At 38.6% G+C, this 19,695-nt stretch overlaps 1 protein-coding gene across 1 annotated transcript in view; it reads right to left on the reverse strand.

The window, feature by feature from the left end:
- LOC135165428 (icarapin-like) overlaps positions 1 to 14,617 on the reverse strand; it is a 17,315-nt gene extending 2,698 nt beyond the window's left edge. Inside the window, exons 1-2 of the mRNA XM_064126709.1 lie at positions 14,389 to 14,617; positions 6,521 to 6,730 (exon numbers count right to left, since the gene is read on the reverse strand). Of these exons, the coding sequence (XP_063982779.1) occupies positions 6,521 to 6,730; positions 14,389 to 14,452 (274 nt within the window). The 5' untranslated portion in view covers positions 14,453 to 14,617. The remainder of the gene's footprint in view (positions 1 to 6,520; positions 6,731 to 14,388) is intronic.
- Positions 14,618 to 19,695: the final 5,078 nt, after the last annotated feature.

The raw sequence follows: 19,695 nt of genomic DNA on the forward strand, positions 1-19,695 counted from the left end.
GAATATCATCGACACCCTTCGACGACTCTCGAGTTTTATATTCACTCTGGTATTACTTGATCATGAAATTGTCCTCTCAAGCGATTTTATTGCGCCATCTTTTTTTCTCATATTTTTTTTACTCGGATCAAATTGATTTGTAAATTTGGTTGATTGATAATAAATCTGATTGAGAGCTGCAGTGGCTCGGTCGAGGGGATTGAAGCTCCAGATTAGTTGAATTGATTATTTGATGGGGTATTTGCTCTAGTATTCTCGGAGTGATGCGGTTTTTAGTGATATTTAATCTGTGACTTCAAATTTTTTGAGTCGTGAGTTTTATCAATTTCGAATAAAATTTTATTGAGGTGACTCAAGGTGAATCTGACTTTTCCAAAATTGGATTTCATGAGATATCACCCGTCAGGACTGATTATACTCGAGGGAGTGTTTACAATGGTTATTAATAACAGACATTGTCCAGGAATTCAAGAGAAACAAATTAAAAAAAAAATTCTCTCATTTTTCTTTATCTCTTGAAGATCATTCAATCAATCAGGCAGGATATCTTTGAAGATTTTTTTTCCTCGGATTCACCTAGAGTAGGTGCCAGAGGAGGAATCATATATGCGCATTTGTAAGTCGGCTGAATAAATTTACGGTGGGAAAACTGTGAGGTCGACTGTGTTGAAATGCAACTGTGGATTTATTGTTCCTATCAAATGACCCAGTTTCAGCTTCATTGGGTTTCCCGAAATACATTTTTTGAGTTTTTCAAATCTAGGGGAGGCAGGGGTGAAAAAATCCGAGGAAACCCGCTCGTCATCTCGAGTTAATCCTGACTGGGACATTGAAGGCATATAATTGGTCGAAGTGATCATTGCTAATTGGGTTGTAACACCCGACAAGCTGTTAGTGGAAGACGTCAACGTAAAATATGCACCAAAGTTACCGTCAACTTCGCCGAAGTCTTGAATAATTAAACGCACAGCTACAATTCAAGCTAAATTTCGGCTCATAGAAAATTTAACGGGCTCTTAACGTTTTCAATAAATAGTATTTCATTTAACTTCTGAATCGTAACACGGCATCGGGGAGTTGATGGCTGTGGATCGATGGTACATTGGGGTCAATAGAAAATTGGTGAAAATTTCATTCGTTCCCCCGGAATTCGAAATTGATGATCTCATGGTCGGAGCTTGGTTAATGGATTACTCAATCATTTTTTCTTTTATTTCTCATGTTTACCGGATTTTTAAATGTAAAATTGTCGTAAATAGAAAATCCTTTCTCCTCGAGGATGTAGACGGTGAGTCCTGCACAAAAGATTTTCAACAGACGAACGCATGAATAATTTCAATGAATAATATAACGTGAGGGAGGCTGTATCCTTGCTGCGATTTCCGTCGTAATAATAATCGCTAGTGTTGAGGGGGTGGAAAAATGGGTGGTGGGAGAAAGGGTAGAGGATGGAGGGAGGCAATAGGATGGGATATTATACGAGAATCGGCTCCGCATATAATATTCTGTACACTCTCTGTAGCGAGACGCATTGTGAACGCCAGTAAAATATGCAAAATTTATCGGGTCGTTTGCCATCCACGCTCCCTCACACTGTTATACCCCTAGTCCAGGCATAAATTATTATCATATATATTCACGCCTGAATATAACCCCAATTGTTGAAATATCATTTTCTACGGGAAAGATGGAAAATGTTTGATAATTCGTTTCATTTTTTAATAGACGGCGATTTATCAATTTATTTCCAAAGGACAATTATAATAATTAATTATTCCGTCTGCCATTAATTTTTAAAGAATTTATAAATTACTTTTCTATCTCTTGAAATGATACATTGAAAATTTGAAAAATTAATAGGGTTATCATGACTACATTAATTAGTGTTGAGGCAACCGCATAAGTGGTTACATGAATGATTACTTGATTTTCAAGTTGATGTCAATTTCTAATTATTTTTTATGTGAGAAAATTAATTAATGGCTGTGTTGTCTGTCAAAATAAGGCATTAAAACATCGTATACTCCAGTGAAATCCAACATAACACGGGTTTATTCGTCCATAAACAAAATAACAAGTGTTATAAAAATCAACATCATCCCCTCGACGTTATTGACGCACTGTAAAATTGACGAGCCGACAATCGAGATGGCAGCGATAAAATTCGGGTAAAAGGGTACATACGGAACAATAAACATTAGCGTATTGTTCCCATTCCGACGCATCGTCGCTTCTTCCTGCCCTCCCCCCTTGGGTTGGCATTTTTTTCGCATATCAATCACAAAGGAAAAAAAGAATAAAAATGTCGATCAAAGTGAAATATCAAAGCCCGCGTATTTTATTTCATGAAAAAAAAGAGAAAGTAAAAAATCAATACAACAGAAATGTTTGTTGTATTGGTGTTGTGCCCGTAAATTTGATACACGAGTTTCTGCACGCGATTTAAATTACACAGCGAGTGTAACTCGAATGAATGACTGCCTTCGCTCGCTTATTATCTTCGGAAATTTTTTTTTAATCATTTTTTAGTTTTTAATTTTCCGCTGTAGACTGTTGAACGATAATTATTCACACAATTCTGCACACTGGCCGGTGGCCTTTGCAATAGTGAAAGTTCGGGTATTTTATGAAGACCTTGATCTGATTCTTTTTGCGTTAAAATGATTTTTTGAAGGTGCGAGCCAGTCAATTCCAAGTACAAGTTCGCTATTCGACACATCGCGAGGTTAACTTCTGCTCGAGGCAAGATTTCAAAATGTTGAAGAATTTTTGCTTTTGGACAGTCAGTAAATGAGCGATTTTCTGGTAAATTTTTTTTCCTCGGGAAAAATTACGTGACAATTTCGTAATTTTTTCGGTCGTGAACCTGACAATTCGCTTAACGTTTCAGATTTCTCTTCTCTTGTAGTTCGATGAGATTTATTTATTGCCAATTAGGTGAATAATGTCCGTAATTGCGTGAATAACTCGGTAGTAGAAAAACTTGATAATTACAACGCGACAGTAAAAAATTGCACAATCAATTAGATTATTCTGTGGACATAATCTCGAACAATTTTTCCACGGAAATTGCATCCTAAATTTAATCTCAATTACCTCACCACATAAAAACTGTCGGGAATAGCCCGCAGGGGGTGCAATAGATTATCCAGCGACATGGCCCGATAATTTCTAAATATCTCCCGGAATCAATTCCACTGAAAAATATAATTCAGGTGATACAGACGGGTTGACGTTGTTTGTTAGCTGTATTACGGAACAAAGAGGCGGTAGTGCCCCCGAGGCAAGATATTTGCACGAACTCTAGTGATCTCTAGTGACCTTTTGTGCCGATGTTGGAATAACCACATGGTGTATCAAGTTGTGTATTAAGTTGCTTTATAAATAACTGTTCGAACAGTGGTATTCATCAATAAATCAATGGCCATTGAGCTGCAGAATTAACGAATTGTCTGGCCATGAATGTCATCTTCCCGTAAATGTCGTACAATGCCAATTTTAAAATAATCATTGACCTTTATTGGTCACGTGAAAAGGCCAAATGATTGTTTTGGGCCGAGATAAATCTTTTCAAAGTTACGATAAAAGACATTTTTTCATAATCAGGCTCAGGCCGATGGACATCGATTTCAAGGAAATTTGCGCGTAATTTTCTGCCAAATAATCAAATTGTTATCACATATCATTGCATAATTAACGTGAATCATGATAACAATTTCGGAACATCAAAAGTACGGAAGTAGGGGAATGATTGTGTAATGCGAGCTGATGATTGTTCGACTGCGCATTCCTCCACGAATGGAATTTCCTGGATTTTTTGGATCAACAGTTCCGATAATCTGTTAAAGCATTCAGGAATTATTCAGGCCAACATTTTATCTTGGATTGAATGTTAAAACAATAACCGAACTGTATTGATTGTGGGGAAAGAGCACGTGATTTCTTTAAACTTATGATGCAAGACATTTTTTAATAATAAATTTTCCATAACAATTCAATTCCTGTGATATTCCAGAAAATATTTAATGAAACAAAAATAAATATTGAACTCTTCTTATCAACTGATGCCATCAAAACTCTCTAAATTTGTGATAAATAATTACAGTTCATTGTGATAACAATTTCCGTCACATCTCGCAATCGTGACGACAACCACTGAATACAAATAATTCGAGCAGAGTTAAATTGTTGTGCAATAGCACCCGATGATATCAACGATCCCTTCTGTTCTCATTGGAATTTCTCAACATTTCTTCATGAAATTGTTTTCCGTAAAGCGACCGAGAAACTTCAAACTTCCATCACGGAAATTCCCCCGCAATACCTTTTTCGAAACTTTCTCGAATGTCAAGCTCCCATCGAACTGAATAATTTCCACTGGCGGAATGAAATCCGATCATTCAAGACCCCAGAATGATTCTCAATTTCGCAGAAATTTTCTTTATTCGATACCTCTCTACGATATGAGTAAGTGCCAATAGAAAAAAAAAATATAAATGACCGAAAAAAATTCTCTCAGTGCATTTGTCCCCCATTTCTACCGGCATGAGTCGCTAATTTCAATCTAAAAATTATCGGAAAAAGGTGCCACCAGATCAATCCCCCAATATCCTCCCCAATCCTTTGATCTCCTGACCTTTCACACCCAAAACCAATTCCTCAGAGCTCGCGTCCAAACGAACACTGAAAGTGCATCAAGCATTAACCCAGTCTCGCCGAAAAAAAAAAACGTACAATTACCGGGACAGAGTGTTATCGATCAGTCGAAACAACATGAATCGCACATGCACAGTGCGCGTTATGTTTTATGTACAAATACAAGTGATATATTCACCGAGGTAGAGATGAACGAGTGATGCGGCCAGACTGCTGAGGCCCCCCACACAGCCATGATCCAGTAACATCATGTACACATGCATTCAGTTCATGTACATAGTTAATAATGTGGTATTGGTAACGTGTGAAAACGCATGACCACACATGGGCTTTTGAAATGTGGATATGTGGCTAGCTGGAGAGATGGACTCAAACCTGGTATCCACCAGTGTGTGGTGCCCCATCACGTGCGATGCCAGGGTACCAACAGGACGTTCACTTACAAAAGCACATGTATCTGGGATGTAATTGTATGTACCTCAGGCTTTTGCGAGGTACTCAGTGGTGGAGTGGTATGTGTGCTACAACTACTTCCGGTGGTCTCTGCTCAGTCGACACGCGTATCGGATATACTTGAAATTGGAGCACTGCCAAAACATGGATAACCGGCTACTTGACGGCTTTTTAAACGCGCTGGTCAATTGTTTTGTCGTTTTTTTTCGTCATCTATGCGGACATTTAATTGGAGGTTGGGTAATTATAAGGGCAACACTCAGAAATTTTTTTTTGTCAAAAATCTATCATTGCGGAATTTTTATAAAATAATAGAACGAAAAAAACGGTATTTTTGTGTGTTCTTGGCTGAAGGCCCTGGCTCTGGAGCGATGGTATTCAGCAAGAAATTGCGTACTTTGTGGTTGTGGTTTTCTAGCAATAAACTTCGGTAAAAAATAAAAATAATAATTACGAAGTCTTTTATAGACCCAGTTACGGGACTATGTTTTGGCTTCAAACTGTTCGTTTGAAATCGGATGATCACCTCCGAAATGACTCATCATTAATGATCACCGACAAGATAAATTAATGAAATACATTCGCCAATTTATATTGTCAATTATCCGCGTCCAGTGCTCACTGAAATTAGCACGCGAAAACTGCAATTTTCGGTTGTATCGAATCTATTTATAATACGATTGAAATGTTCGGTCATTGAATTACTCGATTCCCCGAGCTGTTTCCTGGGATTCCTGTCGTCAGATCTATCTGCATATTGATCATTTAAGTTGGCGAGCTAGATTTCATCATAATCACTATCACCGCGGAAATTAATTAATGTATTCCGGCTGATTAATGCGTGAATAGTAAATTGTGAAAATCATTCGAGCCGTTCAATAAAAATAATAAATGATAAAGATAAAAAAATTCAATAAAACCAATCGGCATCAAGTGGGAAAATAGATTTTATCATTTTTCCAGTGGCAAAAATATAAAAGTAAATAAAGTTGATATCAATTGAAAAAAAAATTGGACCGGAAGAATATTTATAAATGAAAAATTGCCGTGGAATTTTCAACGCGTTTCGAATAGATTAGCAAACATGAGGATGAATAAAAAATAATATTCCCCTCACTTTACCATTTTTTAATCCACAATATCACCAACAACAGCCACCACACGTCTCGCATTAATACTCATAAATACATTTACACAATAATTGCTATCCAAGAGTCGTGTAACCCACTGTTAGCATTTCCGCGCATTAGCAGTCATGTATGCAAGTCGATTCCACGGGCAAACATTGCCGTACATGCGTGTGGAGGGCCTCCATGAAGTACATAAGGTTGGGAGAGGTTGGAGATTATGTGCACGTGGGGGATGCATATGCGTGTGTGCGGTGAGGACTTCGCGCTGGTGTTTTACTTACTTTGCATGCCGGTCAGAAAGCCCTCAAAGGGGCTAGCTGCGAATGAATTGCGACCGAAGAGGCCCAGGGGCTCGTCAACATCGTCGTCATCCAGCGATGGGATATCGCTGTAGATCGCACCAATCGGGGAATTGTAGCTCGAACGCACCAGAATCGAGTCGACATTTGGATTTGCTGATTCTGATGAATCCACTTCGTCTTGGGGTACGCCTGAAAGAATTCAATTCAATAATATATAGCGCGTACTTTAAATGGAGAGCCCAGAAAAATAATTTATCTCCCGAGTGGATTTATTTGAATGGATTGAAATGCACAATTTTTTTTATTGTAAATTATATGAAGTTTTCCGGCGAATTCAAATGCGATTTAATTCCTTCTGTGGATAGCTATAAATTCCTCACAACACATGTAAATATAGAGATGAAAATAATGATTCCCAGCGGAAAGGGGGGGGGGTCAGGTCTTTGGTTTTTATCAAATTGATAAAAGCCAAAGAATCGCTTCCAAGAAAAATGCAAATCCCAAAACTCCCAAAAATATTTCTCTAACCCCTATTATCAACACCTTAAAAAAATTTCGCAAAACTCCTCGCATATCCATTTTTCCTCAAGATAATCCCAAAATTAGCCTGAAAAAAAAGCCAAGTGGGCACTTCCAAAACTCTATTAGGAGATAAATATCGTCCGGAATTATTCGCCAGACAGGCGAGTAGAAAATTCCGCTTCTTTTTTTTCATCTATTAATCTTTGGTCCCTTTCTTTTCGTGCACCAGTGGGAGCAGCATCCACCCCCTGCCTTCTCCCTCCCCCCTTCTCACCCCTAACCGTTCCATCCCTCTCACTATTCTGCGAAAAGTCTCTGTCGTGTCGTCTCGAGGGACTCGTCGGGAATTCTCAAGTGCCTCGGAAAATATTCACGATCTTGGGAAACTAAAGTTTCCAGTCCCCCCCTCACCCTCCCCCCTCTCGCTCGACATTAAAAAAAATGTGGGTAGAAGAAGAGGTTTGAAGGGAATTTTTCAAGCAAAAGAGAGTGGATAAAAAAAATTGTGAACAGTGTGAATGTCACCCATAATTCAATTTTCAACGTCTGGAGATGCTGCACCCAATGACCGTTCAGAATAGAAGGGTGAGGGAGGGTGATGGGGGTGAAGGTTTGCAAGAGTCAGATCCCTGAGATTCAGCGTTGGCGCTCCTGGCTATTATCCAATTTGCCAGGTTCCTCGTCAATTCTCGTTGGTGCATGGCACGTAGGAAAGGCAATTGAAATCAATTTGTCCCGTAGCTTTGCACAATTTCTACCATCAGCCTAACAGAAAATGATCATTAGGGGTGGATAGGTGATGGTGGATGATACGGTGAGCTTTTGGTACGGGAAAGACGGTTTGAATTCCAGAGGGGTATTTCGGATGAGTTTTGAGAGAAAATTTTACCGTATGTTTAGGGGAATTGTCCATCACTTTTTGGGCGACTTTACTATTGTTACTATTTTATTTATATTTATTATTGATGAATCATAATTACTCTGATACATTTTCACTCAATCGAAAAATAATTTAATTACCGCAGCTCTGCTCTTGTCTCTTTAGGTTCGCACCCTAAATTTCCGATTTTTCATCGGCTGATCAATTAAAAAATGAAACAAATGAATTGATCATTGAAACTACCCCCTGCGATTGCACCCCCGTAAGTCTAATAGAGATTAAAAAATGCAATATCCCCCGGAAGTTGAATTACGCAGGTAATAGCGGGGAAAAACCATCCCCTACGAATAAATATGCAGAAATTTTTTTTTTCTGTATGCACTGTGCAGCTGTTAATTATAGTACACGCTGATTGGCGGTCGGCGAATGGGCGTGTGGCTCGAGCGTGAACATTTCTAGCTGTTTCACTAGCCGGTTGAAGCCCCGTGGACGGTGAAGGTAATTAGTGTAATTAGGTCGGAGCATCGGTGTCTCCACTCGGGTGCAGTTGTACGTGCATAAACCAGAACCCTTCCCCCCCTTTGCTCCTCCGCACCCCTGTCCTGATATAGTTGTCCCCCCTCCCTCCCCTAATGTTTGGAGTATATGTATAAATACATGGACTGATACACCAGGATAATGAGCCTGACAGTTAATCAGGGATGTTATATTTCGATGCGTATCAACAAGTGGAATATTGACTGTTGAGATTGAAAATAGCAATATTGCACTATAACGAAAGGATCTTCATATTTTCCATAATAATTTTTCAATTCTATGAAATGTTTTTGTATTTTTTAAAATGTTCCAGACCTCATTAGGAGGCCCAAATTATTATTTTCATTTCAGTATTGGGAATCGAATTTTCAAGCTCTGATATGTAGCTAAATAAATATATGTAGGTCATATTTCGTTTAGGATGTAGGATTATTTCGTTTTGGGGAAATGTAAAGTGTATTTTTTTTATCAGTTTATTGAGGTCATCAATTTTAATTTCACGAAGTGTAGGAAAATATTTGGTATTTGGTGCATATTCACGAGACACATGTTATGGATTATTAATTTCTCAAGTACACTGGGAAATGCTCACGCTGACAGTGTCTGAAGTGTGCCACGTTGGCTGAATATTTGCGACTGCAATGTGCTAACACCAGATTCTGCCAACCTCATCATGCATCGTGCATTATAAATTCCCGTCATTTGCCCTGGTCTCCACTCACCTTTATTTTCATTTACAGATGTCAGATGAATGTCGTTTGAATCAAAACAAAAATATCCCTGAAATTTCCATGAGAAACCCAGTTTGGAATAAATTTGTGTTATTTCAAGGCGGACAGTCTGCTTGGATGAGATGAAGTGGATGCTGAGTAATGGATGTAAGTGAAGTGCTGTCATGAGAAAACGTGGTATCCATCGACTAAGTATATTCACGTTTATTTATTAATGGCGTTCATGTCTGCTGCAGGTCACCAGTCGATGTGCAATTAGCTGCATCCTTTATCGATTCCCGAATCCACTCATCTACCATCCGCGGTAATAACATCCTCATAGAAAGGGTTTTCCTAGTAGATTAGGGCTCATCAAGTTCCGCCGAACCTTCAGTCGTTAATCGTCAATTCCCGTCCGAAAAAGTGACTTTTTGGTACTAGTCCGAAAACCACGATTTATAATCACGATTTATCGGGAATATTCTGATGAGATATTTTCCATCAAAGCAACCCCTAGCAAATTACCCTCCAAAGTTTTGCAAAAAAATTTCTGAACATGAAAAATTAGTTTATTCTAACTTTGAAAACCCCCTAAATCACGAGGAATTTGGTTAAAGTGAGCTGTCAATAATATAATCGCCAAACTAAAAAGTGAAAATACGAAACGTCCGGGGAAGAGCCGCTGGTTATACCCGGAGAAGCGGCAGTTGATGTCTACGGATCGACACCGGCATTATGAAACTTTGTACCCAGATATACAGTTACGTACTTGCCATATACAACAGCGTTAAGGCAAAACGAAATAACGGATATATTCAACGTCAAAGCAGTAATAACTTGGAAGTACTTGAAGCTAGTGTGGTAGGACGCACATAGACCGAGTTATTGCGTCTGGTAGCCCGCTGTTACATGCACATATAAATAAATTATGCCGAGGAGGTAGAGTGGAAGATGAGAACATGAGGAAAAAATGCAATTCATTTTTAATATTACACAGTGTTCCGCCGTTTCAATATTTTTTATTAATCCATTTTTAGAATTTTCCAAGTCACGAAAATATCCTTCGAGTGGACTCAGAAATCGAAAGGATTATTTATTTTTTAACTGAAAAAATAGTCAATTGGGAGGATAACTCTGGCCTTAAAAAAACGATCAATTTTTTGTCATCAGGTCGGGCTCATGATTCTGCAAAAACATAAACTCTCTAGTGAAACGATGAATTCCAAGACGATAATGGTCTCGCGAATACGAGTGAGTGCAACTTCGCCTAAGTGTCATATTTGTTTTGAATGTTAGAGTGTTAGTGCGACAGACGAAGCCCCGTTGTCACTGATTAGAGGGAGAGTGACTCATTCCCGGACTCATGCTAAAGGTTCCTATAAAGATTGTCTGTATGATAATTCAATGTGGCTTTCTATTGTTCATTGTTCATACTAACGTTTCGGATTTTTTTTGCGATTGAAATGGAAGTGGACATAGAAAAGAAAATTTTTCCAGTAAAAATTAAATTGAAATATCGAGAGTGAAAATATGTCGCTTATTTTTTTTAATAAAATAAAAATCTATTATTTTATGCGGCACCGTTAGTATTGCCGAGATAATCCATTGGATGAGCACACGGAGATGCAACAATTGAAGCCAATTTCGGAGTCGATTTGCACAGGGACAAACGACAAGGGCTCGTTGATTGAAGTCAATCATTTTCACTTGATGCCTAGTTAGGGGATTTTTTTTATTTATTCGAGAGGCAAATGTACGACGGAGAATACCGCTGAAAACCCGCGTAAAAATTCTATTAAATAATTAATCACTATTATCATACGAGAGACAATGGACAGCCGTCGAGTGGCATGCGTGAATTATTCATCTCAATGAGTGAATATTTTCATTCCTTCCCTGGCAGGAAGCGGTAATTAGTTTTACAAAAGACTTGTGCTGGGAGTGACGCTTGGGATGAAGAGAAAAGAGGGGACGGTAATGTCGTATTTTGTAGATGAGACATCTGTCATTTGTGTTGCATTTTAATTAAGCTGGATTAGACGTTTAATATTGTGTTTTATGGTCGTCATGTTCTGTGCGGTGTCGACATATTTTTTTATGAAAAAAAGACGAGTGATTTTTACAGAATTTCTTTTTTTTACGCCGGAAATGAGAAGATTTTTTTTATGTTCGAACGATGACATAACAACAGAACGAGTGCTTGTGAATATCATCAAATTTTTTAATATTTTTGATTCATTTTTGTGAAAGAAAATAATAAAAATACCGGTCCCCCGCTTCCCCTCCGCAGACCGCTTCAGAATAAAATATTTATTTAACCCAACAGTAGCCGGAGACAATCTAGTCTCTAATCCTCTTACCAGTTTTTCCACTCAACGACATCGTATTGATTTCAAGTTTTTTTCAAGCTTCAATACCGATACTCCCTTCCGATCTAAATACGTAGAGAGAGGTGTCCGTGCTTGTGATGCTCTTGATTCTGCTAAAATCCGAATTGGATGTAGAGGAAGGGGTGGGAGAGGGTAGAAGAGAAAAGGAGAGAAGATGAGAAGGGTTGGTTTATGGCTTCTCGAGCGGTGGTAATTGAATTGTCTTCCGGCCGACCAAGCGTTTCCGCATAATTCTTGCACCCACAACGGTGACAAGGAGCTTCGAGCGTAATTCTTAAAGCACGATTCAACCCCATCCTCCCCCCCCCTGCCCATTTCACCCCCGTCGCCGCCTTTTCCACCCTCTCAAAAGCCTCTAAACCTACGTAACACTTTTCTCTGTACACTCTGGCTTTCCCCTTGCGCACTCTATTTCCGGTTTTTCAGCGAATCTTGACATAATTGCGTTCCCCCAAACCCTTCAAGACTCACTCGACGACGACGAGGAAAAATATTTTTGTCTCGGCAATGTTTCCTACTCCGTCTCGGTTCCTTATTCAAGAAAAGATGTTACTTGTCCTGTTCATGATTTTTTTCCCTCCGCTTGCTTTTTAAATATTGTACAGGAAGACTGTTGGTTAATTTCACGAGTTTTATGGCAAAGTGGAGGGAGAAATCGAGCGCAACGTCGACTCGATGATAAAATCCTGGGGAAGATTTTCTGTCCTGTGGTTTTTCGGTGTATTTAACTTCTCGTGGATTGTCTTGATATGACGGAGGATTGGGACAGGCCGGGTAGCTTTGCCGTGTGACGGAGAGCGGATTAAGCTGTGCTTTTCGCTTTTTGAGATTATGACGAAATAGCGGGTGCAGTGATACGAGCATTCGGCGGATGTTGGTCATTGTTTAGTTAGTAATTTAATTTAATAAGCTGATGTTTATATAATATATTGATGGTATATTTGTGCCGGTAAATTCAGGTAAATTCACTCGGTAAAATTGACGAAGTTCTACTGTGAGGCCGGGGCAAGACGAATTGCCTTGAAAGATAGGACATCCGGGAATGTCTCATGTTTTAGAATTGGTCCATTCAATTTTCCTTGAAATTTCTGGGATGAAAGCTGTCCACTGTCCTAATTTTGAAGTTTTGAGAGATGTCGACATTTCGAGTATGACAGAAATATTCAGAGAGGGGGGAGGGGTGGTGAGAGATGGTTGGGTGATTTTTCTCCTATCTTGTAGATGATGAAATTCCGGAGGTAGCATATTACGGAACTTTTCCGTTTATGAATTATATTTGTTCGGTAAAATTACAAACATTGGTGCCTCTTCCGTGTGAAGCGAATAAATAAAAGTCAGTCAGCCGTTTTATAATTTAGAGTGACGGTAGAATAATTTTAACAAAAATATCCCCAGTTGCTTGTCCAATAGTCAATTTAATCGAGGACTTTCGCATCCCTCAAGACCGTAATTTTCATCGATCTCCTTCGTTCCATTTCCCTCCACTGTGCTTCCGGAATCATAGCGAATCGGATTAAATTCTCGATCTCCTTATTCCGCTTCATTAAAAAATCATTCTGAACCTTTCAAAGATCCGTCATCTGGCTTCCCACGTTCAGCTGCTCTCGTCAAGTTCACACCCACGGTGAGCCGCTCCGTCAGATCGCAAATTCATATTTTCCCTTCACTTCTGGCAATCACCAAAAAAAAAAACGGTTAAAAATCCCACTGCACTGCACTTCACAATCATGAGGAACTCAAGTTGCTCGGAAAAATGAGAACATCCAGGAATACGAGGAAGTCAAAGCAAACCGGTTTTTCGCGATGAATTATGCGCGTCTTGAGTGTCGGATAAAACCTTAACCTTCGGGGGATTGAATAACAAATGGAGGAAAAAACGAGAAAACAATCCACGCCCTCTTTAAAATATAATTTTTGTTCGCTGGCTGAGGAAATGGGGGGAGAGGAAAAAATTGAAATGCTCCAGACATGATTAAAAATTTCAATTCATTATTAACTGATTTACAAGCCGAAACGACGGATGAGAGGGCAATTTATACGAAACGCGGAGTGGAAAACAATTAGTCTGTCGCTTGTTAGCCGCATAATTGAATTCTCAACATTTGTACATGCATTTGCCATCCTCTTCCACTCATTTCCTTCACCCCAAATATCTTTTTTTTTTCTCCACCGTTTCATAAAAACGTGTAGCGTATATATTGTCATCGGTGCACCGCGCGATTGGATTCGGTTTTAATTGTTTCCGGCGGACGACGCGGTGCTGCTGAAATATTTTTCAAACGTATATGTATAGGATATGAAATCAATGCGGAGAACCAGAATTAAAGAAAAATCTATTCATTTGGGTTGGGGGAATAAAAATCGATGGATGAATACCTCGAAAAAAAATTGGGAAAGAGCTCCCGTTCCCATTTGTGGCTGTAAAAATCATTTCTCAATATGTAAAGATTGAAAAATAAATGGAATAAATTTCCATTAAAGTTAAGGTTTAAAATTGACAGAATAACTCCATTCAGAAAATATTTCTGCAATCGATTGGCTGTTTGAAAAATTTGAATTAAATTTTCTTTAACCTTCGAAATATTTCGAAAAATTACGTTCACTATTCCTCCTAATCCTCTTCCCTTTCCATTCACTCCCCAATTAAAATGAGAAACTGCTTACGGTAAAAAAAAAATCCCACACGATTCCCGGCTTCCTGAGCATGTCAGTCTCAACCCCGCACTTTCAAAAAATCGAGTGCGTGCAGAAGCTCTCGAAAAATCCAGAAATTTTCCCAAAAGAAAAATCATAAGTACAGATACTCACGAGGTAATCCATGCGCAAGCGCAACTAGTGCAGCAACGACGAGGAAGCTGAGTGATCTCTTCATTTTGCAAAAAAATGCACTGAAAACCAGAAACTCGAGAACAATTTTCAAAAATAAAATTTTCCAAAGCCCCGAATGCTATCTCGTCGTGGATAATTTAAAATAATTAATCAAGGTCACACACTGAACTGTCTCGTTCGTTAAACACGTTAACTCTGCGTTTAACAAGGCTCAGCACCGGGTTATATGTATCCAAAGGTCCTATCCAAGCCTCTCCGACCAATCGTACCATCGACGTTAGTGAACGTCACGTGTGTTGAGCAACCAACACTTCGATATTTTCCCCACTTGTTACTTCACACGTACATGTGTCTATCCGGTTTTTTATTATATTTTCGTCTCTTCGCAGTGATCTGGAATAATCTTGCGGCTCTTTGAGCTGATGGTGGGGGGAGGCCACGCTGATTAGACTCATTCAATTCATTTGGAAGTAAGATCACACATATATTATTTCGATTCTATGATTCATCGCTGCGTATTTTTTTCAATCAATATTTATACCAGAAAAGACGGGCTGCACACCCCTATGGTATATTGTAATTGTTTATAGTTCGATGACCGATGACCGAGATCAGTGAAAATAGAACCGGTTCTCTATTGTAATTATCCGTCCGGATTCTCACTAGAGAATATGGATTAACTCTGTTCTTGTTTATTACATTTTTTTTAACGCAATAAAAACGAACATCACCGGGAAACAACTTCATGAAATTTTCAACTTTCATATGCAGGATTTATTATTATAAACGTGTATTTTTTATTTATTCATATGGCAATATGCAATATATCGAGAATGCATAAGTAACATCGCCACATCTTCAACATCCGTCAAGCCAAGAAATTCCAATGAAATTGTTTATTTGACCAGGAAATGCGCGATGTTAAAGAAATGTCGAGAATGGTTTTCTCGCTAGCTGAGGAAATTTGCGGTAAAAAATGTTCCTGAAGTTTTTTTTTCGCTGAAACACTCACCGATGAGATGGGAAAGATTGACTCGTTACATGTTTTACCACTTTACTGTTGAATTATTCATCGAGTGCATTTGTATTCGAGAGATGGTGATCGAATGCTTGTTGTTATTGTTTCAGTTTATCAATAGGTCGATGTAGGAATTATTAACATTGTCTCTGATAACATTGAGAGTCACTGTTCAATGAGTGGTGCTGATTCAGGAATTCTCAAGGTGTCTTATGACTTCCTGATTTTGTCACTCTAATTTTTGTTTTCATTTGCATATTTATTTAGCTGCAATTTCCAAAATTCAGTTTAACAATTTTTACATTTTTGTATCTTGTCGTCATGGATGACTGTCGTCTGATTGTCAATGCGTTCTAGTTTTTTTTTTGGTGTAGTGAATATCATAATTTAGTTTCCTAGTTTCGAAGACATTGAGAGGAGTCATTGACCCCAATTAAATGGAAACAAAATTTCAGTTGACGAGATTTTAAATCGGTCGAGTAGTGGGGGATATCGAGGACGATTCGGAAATTGCGAATCTTGAAAATATATGTTCATAGATCAGTGAGCAGCTGTTAATGCATGTGATGAATACCTCGGAGCCAGGAAAATTGAGGAGAATAGCGGATTGGGCCTGAATGAACCGTAAAAATTCTTTGTTTAGTCACAGATATTTTTAAAGTCGATTGACTGACGGCTGCTATTCGAGGACGTTCTGGAAATCTCGAATGGTTAATAAATGAAATATCTCTTGAACATTGACAGACCGATAATAGAGTCATGCTGTAAGCAGAAAATACGATAAGCATGAAATACTAATGAATGAATATCGGTTCTCTCGGAGGTCTCATCACATTTGAATATTTAGGAATCTACAATTGACATTTTCCCGGACAGCTCGACACTGAAAAATTGTCCGGAAGTCGTGAAGAAACTTCTCGAAGTACTCGATGAGCTTATGAGAAGGATAAACCACTTAAAAACATAGAAAAACAATTCAATAAAAAAAATAACGAGTCTTTTGGTAAAATAAAAAATTATAGACTGCACTCATGGAAAAACACATTCGATTTTATGCGCTTGAAAAATATCTGGAAATTTCTCGGAACTTATTCCAGAGGACATGAAAAATATGGGAATTCTCGAGTCCATAAAATAGAGATTAAGAAATATTTTTAAAAATTATGGTCGTACATGCGGGTAATAAGTGAATTGATAGCAGTTATTTTGAACTCGTGTTTGAGAAAATAAAAAAAATACTGATGGATTGGAGGAAAAAAATGGAAAAAAAGAAAATTCCTGAGGGCCGGAATGTAGCTTTTAAAGATGTATGAATAGGGGTTTTAGTCAGGTCAGGGGGGGGGTCTGTGCTAAATAAATTACAAGTGTGATGGAGGTCAAAGACCTGTAATATTGCGATACCCACGTACACATATGCGAAAATTCAAATAGAAAATGAATTCGGTGAAATATCAAGTCTTATCACAGACTGGAAAATCATCAGACATTCTCGTCGAGTCTATAAAATAGCGTGAAACTCCATTAAAAGAACATATAATGGCGCATGCAGGGGATAAATAAATTTCTTGACGTAGACATGAACTTGTCTGCCATAAAATGCAAAAAAAAACGATCATCAGGAAAAATGACAAAAAAGGCAGAAAATCCCTAAAGATCGGGGGAATTTATCCTACATAAAGGCCAGAATTTCCATGAGGCTCTTACAAATCGCAAATCAGGGTCATAAGGCTCACGAGCATCAGCAATTTTATTTAAAGAAAGATCATACGGGCGATTTAAATCGACTCTAGCTCTGCGAACACACGTTAGTGAAACTATTTATTAAATAAATTATAAGAACGATGTCAAGGCTCCAATGCCCCGGTAATTTTCCCCCTCCGACCTGGAAATCAGTGAAGTGAGAAAAAATAACTCAGCGAAAATAATGAGAAACTCGAGTTAATAAATTTCAATGCAGTCCATAAAAAAGAAAATTAACGCTCGTTGCTGTAAAATTTGCTTCCTCCCACTAAAGCCCTCGACCACTGGAATTTTCACAATCGCAAGTTAATGACCTTGGTATTCATGTCATCAGGGTCATTCTGATAATATTTCCCCTTAACAAAGGTTCTTCAAGCACGATTTCAAGCGTTCGTTATCACTGTGATCTAGAGCACGGCATATGTTTGAAGCATGCACAACGAGCAATGGAAATTCACCACCTCCCTTTGACACCCCTTGAGGAGTTTTTTTCAACTATTACTTTTTTTTTCATCCTCATTTTTTTATGCGTCGAGCTCTTGAGGTTCTTTGAAGCACTTGCGTGCTGCAACTGTTTCGTTGCGTGCTGGTGACTTCTCGAGGCACGCGCTTCAACTTGGTCATGTTTATAGGTTTTGAGCCTTCGCTGGTTGCAAAAGAGGGAGAACAAAGAATGGGAAGGAGGGAGAGATTTTTTTTTTCTGAGTGAAAAATCGCAATTCCCCGATTTTATCAAATTTTTCCTTCCACACATTTACGTAGAACAAAATCGTGCTGACATTATTTGAATTTACCGCTCCATTTCCCTGTCTCTTTCGAAGAAATAACAGTCGGTTCAGCCCCCCCACCCCGCCGCTTACTTTTCCCAGCCACCCTGAGAAGGGCTAACCCTCCTCGCATTTATTCCGAGTTTTTTTTTACAAGAGTGAAATTAATATCTACCTTAGGAGGGTTTGGAAACCCTTTGGCATGTCAGAACCCTTATCTACAAGTTGGTTCATTTATCCCCGGAATCCTCAACCCCTTTGCCCCTTCAAAGGGGCTAACCCCCCCCCCGCACAGCTATTTCCGTCTGGTTATTTTGTCATACAATTGCAATTAACCAGCAATGAAATTACATAAATTTTCTTCATCAACACAACTGGTGTGGCAAGCCTGTATTGGGCATTAAATTTCAGTACAGTTCAGCACGCGAACAGTTGTTATTCGATTCGCCTCCTCAAATGACAGAATGAAGTATAAAATTGACCAATGCTAGTGGGTCACACACGGAGTGCATGACCCGATGTAATCGTAATTCCTCTCCATCGTTGGATTACAATTCAAATCGACATCTAATAATATATCCTTCCGTCCGCAAAACCACGATCCCGATAAAACTACTATTTTCCTCTTTATTTCTCGTGCACAGTTGCTGGGTAAATGTACGTAGGTATGTGGCGAGTTGAATTATTCACGTGAAACAATTTATGGTGAATATTTATAAGAATCGGTTCAATAGAGGTTTTAGGGGTTGCTGGGAAATTATTTCTGCTTTTAGCAATTACAGATTAGGAATTTCAAGGCAATTATTTATGGAGATGGTGGAGAAATGATTAATTCTGACTGTTTCCGGTTCAATTCGTAAATAAACTATTGATGGACCTGATGAATAAAATGAATGATTCCAATTTAAATATCGCGATGGGCGGCTTTCAATTCCACTTCATTTTTCATTTATCGCAAATAAAAAGAAAAAATCCCGGATTTGTTATCAGACCTCTCATTATTTTTATCAAAAACTCGTTGAATTCTCGTTCAATGGTAACATGCAACTATAAACCACGCTATTTCATTTTAATGCAATAATATTTTCATGTTCCTTCACTTGAATTGAATAAAAATCGAGCATCATCAGGGTATGGCTGGTAATGAAAGGATTGGTTTTATTCAATAAATAACGAACGCTCATGAGGGGAAAGAATTCGCTTCTATTAATAATTCATTCGGCAGCATTTAAATATAAAACCCTGGTATTCGGTATTTGTTAATATAATCGTTTAGTATCCCTTTGTGAAAAAAAAGAATCCCTATAAAATAAATTCTGACAGAATTTTTATCTCCGGAAAGAGGAAAATCTCTGCAAAAAAAGCCGAATGGTACGAGGAAATAATGTTAATACCTAACGCGGCTTCGGAAAGACAATTCCGGGATTTTGTGACAAATAACACGGTCGCTGGAGGTGGTGGGGCGGTTGGGTGGGGAATCGATTACCAAGCTCGGGCACGAAGTCGCATTAATCAGCGATAACGTCTCCCAACGCCCCATGAGGGAGAGGAAGAGGAAGGGAAACAATAGTGTGTATGCACAGTTCGAGAAACGCCGGGAAATGACTAGAGCGTCGACTGTATTTGTACACAATATCTCTTTCTGTATTTGTACGTCCTCTTGTCCCTTTCTTTGACTAATCCAAATGGGTCTCCTTTGTCGCACGAAACGCCTGCGATGAATGATAGATCGGAATTATTGTTGTGTTTAGCATTTCCATA

This window comes from Diachasmimorpha longicaudata, chromosome 8 (genome assembly GCF_034640455.1).
Source record: "Diachasmimorpha longicaudata isolate KC_UGA_2023 chromosome 8, iyDiaLong2, whole genome shotgun sequence".
Lineage (NCBI taxonomy): Eukaryota > Metazoa > Arthropoda > Insecta > Hymenoptera > Braconidae > Diachasmimorpha > Diachasmimorpha longicaudata.